This window comes from Haliotis rufescens, unplaced genomic scaffold (assembly GCF_023055435.1).
Source record: "Haliotis rufescens isolate VD_foot unplaced genomic scaffold, xgHalRufe1.0.p SCAF_38, whole genome shotgun sequence".
Taxonomy (NCBI): Eukaryota; Metazoa; Mollusca; class Gastropoda; order Lepetellida; family Haliotidae; genus Haliotis; species Haliotis rufescens.
Window position 1 is genome coordinate 3,803,526 of NW_025964090.1, and position 10,783 is coordinate 3,814,308.

General features: G+C 40.2%; 1 protein-coding gene across 1 annotated transcript in view; it reads left to right on the top strand.

Annotated features, from left to right (window-relative positions):
* The first annotated feature begins 5,556 nt into the window (after positions 1-5,556).
* Positions 5,557-10,783, top strand: part of LOC124113782 — a 71,690-nt gene continuing 66,463 nt past the window's right edge. Inside the window, exon 1 of the mRNA XM_048381358.1 lies at positions 5,557-5,896. Within this exon, the coding sequence (XP_048237315.1) occupies positions 5,740-5,896 (157 nt within the window). The 5' untranslated portion in view covers positions 5,557-5,739. The remainder of the gene's footprint in view (positions 5,897-10,783) is intronic.

A 10,783-nucleotide genomic window follows, 5' to 3' on the forward strand; every position in this document is an offset into this window, starting at 1 on the left:
ACTGGAATACCGTTAAAAGCGGCGTTAAACCCAACTCACTCACTCATTAATATGATGCATGTAATACGCCTATGATACCCGTATCACTCACTCACTAGGCTGAAACAGTCGCCGAAACACTGCAAACTCAACGTCTAAAACACAACCATGATGCCCGTATCAAATACATGCAGATCCCCATCGAATAACCATATCTTGATCGTTTTATTTTAGCCACCATCAAACAAACATGCGCGTATACTTTCCTTCGCCAGGCAGTTTATTTAAATGTACGAATCCTGCAGTCCAACAGTCCCAAATTAGTCTCGCCAAAGACACAAGCCGCTTAAGGCGACTAGAGTTTATATACCAGTAATTGTTAACCGGTGACTCGGAGGACTATCGCCCCGCAACTCTGAACTGAACCTATATTTGCACTCAGGCTGCTATCAGCGGCACACAAACATGTACAATGTACATGCAAATATAGAACAAATACCAAATATCTTTGCCGAGCATGCATGCATTTATGTACAGATTCACTCATGTAACAGTATATATGCAATTCAATATGGAGAGAGTTACTTGAAAGGTTCAACAAATCATGAAAGAAAATATATATTTCCCTTTATGTTCATAATCGTGAGGGGGGTGGGGTAGCCTAGTTGTTAAAGCAATCGCTCGTCACGACGAAGACCTGGGTTCGATTCCCAACGTTGGTACCATGTGTGAAGCCCATTTCTGTGATAGATTTGGAATATTGCTAAAAGCGGCGTTAATCCATACTCACACACTTGCTATTGAAAAGTAAATTCATTTTATACATATTCGGTTGAATGTATTAGCATCTGTGTAAAATTGTATCATTTCTTTTCCTTGAGATGGACAAATAAACAAATAATGGCATTTATAACCTATGTCATCTTTCGGGTAAAGTTTTCTTTCTCCATCTTCCAATTTTAATAGGTAGATTATAACAGCACTTTCATCAGTATATCACAGGCGTTTTAGCTTGGCGTGAGGGGAGTGAGTGAGTGAATCGGGTTTAACGCCGCTTTTAACAGTATTCCAGTTATATCACGTCGTGTCAGCTTAATGTGGGAGGAAAGCCCGAAGTGATGCAGGTCTCAGACGTTTACCACCTCGGTGAAACCCACGAGCACGGGTATGGTGCAGACAAACCTAGAAACATAATCGGGGCGAACCGGGATTTGAACCCACAATCATAGGTTTCTGGCGTGAAACATTACAAACGTTATCAAAACGTTACTGGGCTGAAATAGGGCGGTGGGATAGCCTAGTGGTTTAATCGTTCGCTCGTTACGTAGAAGGTTCTGGTTCGATTCCCCACATGGGTACAATGTATGTAGGTCATTTCACTCACTCATTCACTCACTCACTCACTCACTCGGCTGAAAACAGTAAGGCCAAAAAAAACACAACAATGATATCCGTATCAAAAACATCACCATCGAATAACTATTTCTTGTTTGTTTCATTTTTAGCCACCATCAAACATGGGTGGGTACGTTCTTTTGCCCGGCAGTTTACTTCACCCAGATCTTACACCCAGCAGATGATACTCAGAGATATCCTGACATGGGTGTTTATCGATTAATCATCAGTGATAATACACCTGTCATCCGACAGCGATAGAATACCTCGGCATCCGGACAACGTGGCCACTTTAGTCTGAGTAGAATGATTTTGCGCTTTAACTGATGTATGAATCTACAGACTACGTGGGTCTCAAACGCAACCGTTTTATGTCCTTGAACTGTTTTTTCCTGTTCGTGCAAAAATCAATTTGAATCGTAATCTGTACTATTTGCCAACGTTTGAGTCCTCACTCCGTGTTATCAACGTTAGAGCATGGATAACTACATGAATAAAATACAACATGTATCAAGTGAGTGGGTATGGTTTTACGCCGCTTTTTGGAATTTTTAAGCAATGTTACGGCGGGGGACACAGAAGTGGGCTTAACACACTGTACCTATTTAGAGAACTATTGTCTTGGGCGTGACGAGCGAACGCTTTAACCACTAGGCTACCCTACGTCGTATATATGTCAACTACACTATTCAAGAGAGTGAGTGAATGAATGACGTTGCAGTCAGCAATAGCCCAACGTATTCACGGAGGGCTCATAGGATCGAATCTAGACCAGACAAACCTGATCCTAAGGGTAACAACGACCTAAGTATTTTACGATAAACATAGGTTACTGGGGACCATTTTTACAACCAATTCCTCACGGGGGACAATGTGCTCAGTCGGATTTATTCACACGTTTGTTGTTCATTGGTTCTGCATCCGACGTGGTGTAATGGACGCTTCATATGATCGATCTGCACAAACGTCCAAAATGCGTCGATTGTATTCTTGTAAGGAACGAAATCAATTATGACGATTTTGTGTCGTATTTCCATCATATTTAGATGTTGGGCTAACAAGAGACTCACTCTAAAACAACCTCGTATCTTTCTGCACCTGCAGCTCGAATGCCAAGTACATACAGTGTAAGTGATTGAGTATCAACAAAACGTACTATAATTCCGTTTTAGATATTCTCTGGTCAGCTCTTGTTCAAATAAGAAAGACAAGGTTACATTTAGTGGGAAAATATATAGTAATAATATAATGATCCCATATTGTGACGGAATAGGTCTTCAGCAACCCATGCTTGCCGTAAAAGGTGAGTATGCTTGTCGTAAGAGGCGACAGCCTCGCTGACTTGGTTGATGCATGTCATCGATCCCAATTGCGTGGATCGATGCTCATGATATCAATCACCGGGTTGTCTTGTCCAGACTCGATTATTTACAGACCGCCGTCATATAGCTGGAATATTGCTGAGTGCGGCGTTAACCAATAAACCAACAAACCAACCATATTGTGACGGATATGTATAATTAGTGCAGATGCTCCTGGGGAGTCCTGATTAGAATACTATGTCCTATCTACGCTTGTCGATGTGACTTAATGGATCGGGTGGTCAGTTTCGTGACTCAGTTGATTGCATGACAGTGGTGGGTACCGCTGTTCATCATTCCAATCACTGTTTCGTCTGGTCCAGACTTGATTAGGTACAGATTCTCATCATATATAACTAGAATATTTACACACAAACAAATTTAAAGGAACCAACAAAGCATACAGAGAAAAGTTATTATATACAATTCCATATTCAGTCTACACAATCATACTACTTACACCCGGACAAAGATCCGGGTCAAAATTGGTCTTCAGCAACCCATGGTTGTCGTAAGAGGCGACTAACAGGATCAGGTGTCCATGCTCGATGACTTGGTTGATGAATGTCATTGTATCCCAATGCGTAGATCGATGCTCATAATGTCAATCACTGGATTGTCTCATCCAGACTCGATTATCTACATACCGCCGTCATATTGCTGGAATTGCTAAGTGCGGCGTTAAACAAAAAAACATACAAACAAAACTTACACCTGATGATTAAAACTAAGTTAACATTTTAAGTTGTCAACCGATCTCGATGGGTATATGGTGTGATGTACCCGGTGTGTAAGCCTATGTACCCCGAACCCTCAGGCCACATGGTCCGAGGGATTGGCTGACAACGAATTCATCTCACCCACTTTCATTCATACAGGCCTGGAGTATATACTCACCGTCGAAAGAAACGCGAGCCATAGAATCATGTAGAGAAGTACAGTAAACTACGGTTATAAACTCAAAGGGACCACTAATTTTAGTTCGTTATAACCGTAGCTCGTTATAAGCATATATATAGCATAACGACAGCAAATAGTCGGGACAAAAAAGTAGGTTCGTTATACTCGTCAGTTCGTTATAAGAGTGTTCGTTATAACCGTAGTTTACTGTATATGCGTTGAGAAGAGACAGGGTCTCTCTTTTCTTATCACGATATTCTGCACGTGATTTCTAATCTGTACACGATAATCCTGTGCGAAACAAACGGTGCATCTCGAGTCATGGATCTATGACGTCACATGTGATGCGTCCATGAGCATCGGTTCACACAACATACCAGAATGTTCGTTTGTGCATCGATCCAATCTAATATCTCTTGAAAATGAGTAAGTCATATCTTAACCAACATGTACGACATTCACGTTTCTTTTGATGGAGAGTATATGTCCTAGGTTTCACCAAGTAAAACGCTTTGATTCAGCCATTTTGACATCCAGCAGACCACGCAAACGTAGCGAGTTACTCCCCTTTACCCCTTCGCATAAACATCGGTTCATTTCAGCTCAACGATACGAGAGCAACGATGTGAGATAAGCACATTACCTGTGGTGTGTACCGATTAACTTCTCAGGGTACATGACAGGCTACGATAATATTTGCCCGCTCCTTAGCCAATCCGAAGGTTGTATTTTAATAATAGGTGAGATAATAGTTTTTTTGTTCGGAGAACGTATGTCTAAAGGGGACTTTTAACAAACATGAAGTGAAAAGGCTCTACTGTACTGATCAAGTCGACATGAGGAAAACGGGCTACATGTATGGTGAAAAAAATCATCATATTTCATCCAATCCATGAACTATTACACATATGTCCTTTGATCGCATCTAAATTAAATTAAACATTGTAAAAAACAATAAAGATGATATGATCAAATAACTATCTCCCGCACTCCTTTTTATGCTAGGGTGATACGTGTAGGTGAGTGAGTGATTGATTGAATGAGTGAGTTGGGTTTAAGACCGCTATTAAACGTTTTCCAGTTTTAATCCAGTTTTTTTCCAGTCAGGTTAATGTAGGGACAAAGCCCGAATTGATACAGGTCTCCGCCGTGAAATCCACGAGCATGGGTGTGGACCTGTCCCGGAAGAAACGGGATTCGAACATACGAATCATAAGTTTCTCGAGTGCCCAACGTAAGAAAATCTGCACAGCGAATTGCGGCCCCTTAGACGATACGTGCAGGTACATTTTGTATCCATTATTGTGGGATAAGTATTACCATATACATGTTTCAATGTCTTCATGTGATCAAATGCATTTTATGACGATGTTAAGAATGAGGGGAATTTAAGGTGAAATGGGGTTTTAACGTCGCGTCCAAGAATATTGCACTTATATAGCGACGTGCATGCACGTGTGTGTGTGTGTGTGGCTGCTTGTACTAGTCCTGACTGACAGCACACTGAGATACCATGACGCAGTTTAACATGAATACCCCACTCAGACACAGTATACTGACTCCGAGCTGACCAGTCCTTGTTTCAGCCCCTTAATGCCGAGCGCTGGACAGGGTAACAACAAGTACGATCTTTAAGCGTCTTTTGGTTTGACGCGGCCGGGGGTTGAACCCCGGACCTTCCGCTCTCGGGGCGGACACTCTACCACTAGACCACGGAGGCGGTCTGTTAAGAATGAACAAACATAAAAATATAAAAGTTACGCACATCAAGCGTACCGGCATGTGAATTAATATCGTACATATTTGAAATTCGTGTAAAATCCGACTTAAATGAGTAAGTATGAGTACAATAATATACATGTGGATTAAAACGATCTCTTTCTTCTAGAAACACATTCTTGGAGTTGTGGAATATTCAACTCCACAAGGCTGAAGCGCTAGAGACATTGCTCGGTTCACCAGGAGCGATAGGGAGTGTTATCACGCCACAGTAGCATTAGCTTGAGACACTTCGCAGATGCAGTTTTGCAAGGACCCATTCTTGGTCATCGTGTAGGGCACAGCAAAAAATACTGTCTGAGCAGGAAGTGGGGTTGATTTTAAGATGTTATTTCACAGCCTCCTCCTGTGCAGTACAGGCTTTGCCTTGTGTCTTTCGTCAACAGAGGACAATGGGTATCATTTTGGACAGTTTCCTGACAATTTTGTTTGGGGAGCAGGAACGTCAGCGGGCCAGGTAGAAGGGGCGTGGCGAGATGACGGTAAGTGGAAATCTTTCCAAATACACTACAATGATGTATCACTGCACTCGGTTGAAATGTTCACTCAGGAATGTTTATTATGTTACCAGTAGAGCGTTATTCCACACATGTACGCATGAGAATACTATTTAATTAGATGGTTGTTTTATGGTGTAGAGATGCAAATACGATAAGAAGATGCCTTCTTTAAGTGGCATTTAGAAGTTGGTGTGATGAAGTAAGACAAATTCTATGGATGAACAACTTCTTTATTACATAGAACTTGTCTTACTTGATAAGAAGATGGTTTGTTCTCTTAAAGCGCCTGTCTTGAATAAGATTGATGAAAGAGGACGTCACACACTGAAAGTATAAAAAACATTTCACTGGTGAATGAGTTTGGAATCAACACTTGTTTGTTCATTTACTTGTATTTTGATAACGAGGCACGTCACATTAGAAGATCTTTTACCCACAGCGTATGAATATAAAGCGACAAAAGCCATTTCCATAATCACGATAAATTTCTACGAATCATGTGGTCAAACATTTCGAATTCGGGTCAAGGTCGATGTGTTTCTCACTGATTTTGCCCCAAACTTTTCTTTTCAATGTAATATTTCTTTAAATATCCTTTACATAAGTACAGTTCCTTGACTCGCCAGTGCTCGTGGGTTTCACCAAAGAGTAAACCTGTTTGATTGTGCAGCTTTAAAAGGAGACTTGAAGCGACGTTAAGGCAGATTTACCGTAAACTATAAATATGGGATTAAATCATTTATTTAAAAACACGTATCGTGAAGGGAAAAAATCTAATGGTAATATATGTGGCAAAAACGTCATAGCCTACCCCTATACCGGAAACTACCGAGAGTCAATGAGCAGAGTTGTCATCACGCGACGTGGCGTCATAGAAGAGAGTTGACTTGCAGATGATCACTGTTTCTGTATGGTGTTTGGTAGATTAGTAGCCTTCGCCATGGCATTACCTGACAGTGCCGACGATGAAAACGTTGAATTTTTGCTCAATGAACTTAGACATATTCATCCATATTGACATGAGCTTGTGGTTAGTCAGCGAGGAAAGTGAGGAAGATCTACCGAGTGAAAATAAATCAGTCTGATGTCAACACGTAAAGACTAGGGATGCAATCTGGTGTTAAACGCTTTCCTGACATTTCTAAATAAAATAGATTTTTATCAATAAAAGAATGTGTAAAACGTGTCAGGTGTAGATTGGCGCTTAGCATTCGTCAAAACATTGATAATTGTGTTGTCTTTATGCCAAACAATGAACATAGGGATATTTAGGCTAAATTTGTCTTGAAAACAAATGAATGTTATGTGTGAAAATTGTATTATCTGGTGATTGTTAAAACTGCCGTGTAAAATGTTACTAGGGTTGATCAAAAAGTTCTAAGCCTAACAAACAAAACCAACATTTGTGGAAGTGTCTTTCAACAAAATATGCCTGCTTTTCAATACACTTCTCATATCGATAGTGAAGATTTTCAAATCCAGCCAGGAAGAAGGTTCTGAAGCCACCTTGAAAAACCCATTCACGGAAGCTGTGAGGTCATCGTTGTAGTCAAGGTGTTCTTCCAGTTTAGGAAACAGGTGGAAATCACTTCGTGCCAGGTCTGCGGAGTATGGAGAGTGAGGATGCTCTTCGAACCCACATTGTCACACAACAACCTTTGCAAGTCGAGCAATGTGAGAAGAGGCATTGTCGTGAAATAGTAGAACTCCAGCATTCACCATTCCTTGCCGCTTTTCTCTTATAGAATCTCTTAGGCGATGAAGTAAAACAGCTAAGTAGGCACAGGTAATCGTCTTTTGATTTTCTAAGTAATCAACAAGGATCACACCCTTTGCATCCCAGAATACAGCAATAACTTTCCTCACTGATCTTGACGATTTGAATACATTTGGTGCCGGAGAAGTGGAATGGTGCCATTCCATGGATTGACGTTTTGACCCGCCTCAAATCTCATTTTGAATTTGACGAGACCCCCCTCAATCAGCTCTATATTTTTTGTCTGGCAGTATCAGTTCTTTTTTCCTTAAGATCACAATTTAGAATGTTTGGCACCCAACGAGCAGATATCTTATTCATCTATGAATGATCATGAATAAAAGTTTCACTGGATTCATGGCTTTGGCCTGTGTCTTCCTCAAGTTCAGCAATGGTAATATGTCTATCTGACCGTATAAGTTTTTCTATCTCCTTGTTTGAATCTTCATTGATGGAAGCTGAGGGACGTCCAGACCTAGGTTGCTCCCCCAGCCTTTAACATAGCTGCCTTATGGCACTTATCCCCATACACTTGTGACATGCGGTCATGAATATTTTTAGGGGAGTTTTTTAGATGACTGCTTGGTTCTCGTTCTTTTCCATTTCTTAGTCCATTTGGACCCCTATCTGGCTGTCACTAAAATACAAACGGCCCCAACAGATCAAATACACTTGCAATGAACTATTTGAACAATGTACTACATTGATAATTTCACTTTGTTGTGACCCATAGTCGAAAGTTAGTCAGCTAGGAAAATTTTGACCCTCGTATTTAAATTTTTTGGTGTGCAGCAGCCACGCCAGTGACGTAATGGGGTAATGAGAAACATATGACGCGGAGATCCACTTTACCACGGACCATTGAAGATTGTTAACCCAGACGTCATCGTGTCAGTTTTTAACTTAACAATATATTGAGAGTATCATGTCAAGGTTCTAAATATGAGTTAAAACTTTAAAATATGCTAGACGTGTGGGTACACCCCACCCCACTTCTATGTGCATGGGGGTTATGTTTTGAACCTTTTTACGTCATCTAATCACTATACAGATGCGTTGTGGACAAATATGTTATGTTTTAAGGAAATGATTTCTAGAATTATCTTTGTATTAACTTACAAATAATCCTAGCCCCACCATACACCATCCCCAAAATACTTAATGGTCTATTCCTCAGTACATTCAAGGTTATCAGTTTAAATTTTAGGTTGACAAATAGTTTGTCCTAGTTTTTGTTTGCCTAGAAAATTTAAAGCTCTACACAATCTGCTGGAATTGAATAAGTCGCCGTGAATGATACAATAACATGCACACTCTTCAAAGGTTCGGTGATATTTGGAATTAATATACGTAAAAGTCAATCCTCATACTCTATAAGATACTATATCAAGCTTATAGTTTTCACTCTATAACTTTTCTCGAGTTTCCAGAGAATAACAGCTTTTTAAAAACTTTCTTACATGTACAAACCAGAAAACCACATATGTATGTTTATATCAGTACTACTACTACTACTACTACTACTACTACTACTTCTACTACTACGACTACTACTAATACTACTACGACTACGATATGACACTACTACTGCTGCTATTATTACTACTACTACCACTACGACTACTACTACTCCTGCTACTACTACTACAACTACTACAACTATATATGGCACAACTACTCCTGCTATTACTACTTCTACTACTTTTACAAATATTACTCCACTTTCATGGTATGATCAATAATATAAATCCTGTTTTAGAATAAAATATAAATATCAGTCATAATGTTAAATGGTGTCAATGTGACTTTAAAAAAACACTTGTTTTGTAACTATCGTCCTAAATCAGCGAGATATCAGTGCAGTTGTTTGTTCGGCAAACACAACATGCCATGTGCGCAAAGAATCACGTGATAAACGCGCCTTTATCAACAGTTAGTCTTTGATCTCAAGGACACCATGACAAATGGTAATCCACAACGTTCTTTACTTCTTTAGACCTAGGACAAGGAACATGTATTAAATTTCACATACATAATTATCAATTTCCTAAGTTATCAAAGGGATATATAATGAAACCTCCGTAATTTGGACTGTGACATTTCAAGGGACAATATCCGGATAAACAACGGGCTTTCGTCCTTAAAAAGACGTCCCAGAAGCGTGGTGTCCGATTAAGGGTATCTGGTCTTCTGAGGTTCTTCTGTTTACGAAAAATTGAAACTGGTAGAATCAACACTTGTACATATTAAATTCTAAAAATCAAACGTCGAATAATGATATTCTCATATTGTCGTACTCTATCACTAAACACCTTCTTCAAGCTATCAGTTATATACAGAGACTCATTTCCTGATTTTTTCTATGAAAATGATTATAATTTTTACAAAATAACAACGTCAACACGGGACGAGAAGACCAGATATCGTTAGCGTGGCCAAAGCAAGGTACGGGGTTAACAAAATCATCTAGAAGTGTGGTGTCCGGATTAACGAGGGTCTGCAATTCCGAGGTTCTACCGTTTACCAATTTTTAATTAGACACTTATATGACGATAGATAAAGGGTGTAATCTTCTAAAAAGATCACTCTTATAACCGTACAACATCGTACAACCCAGGTTGTTAAGGCATAACTACTTGAATCGCAGGGGACTGCCTCCGTGGTCTTGTGGTAGAGCGTCCGCCCGGAGAGCGGAAGGTCCAGGGTTCGATCCCGGGCCGCGTCATACAAAAAGACGTTAAAAGATTGTACTTGTTGTTACCCTGTCTGGCGCTCGGCATTAAGGGGCTAAAACAAGGACTGGTCGGCTCGGAGTCAGTATACTGTGTCTGCATGGGGTATTCATGTTAAACTGCGGCATGGTATCTCAGTGAGCTAGCACTATAAATCGGCATCAGTCCGGACTAGTACAAGCAGCCACACACACACATACACGTGCATGCACGTCGCTATATAAGTGCAATAATCTTGGACGCGACGTTAAACCCAATTTCACCTCACCTCACCTTGAATCGCAGGGGTATTTAGTTAAATTAGATTGCCCCCGATGTTAACGTACGCCGTGGTAATAACGTTTACTTTATATCAAGGATCCTGCTTTTAATGTGGTAATG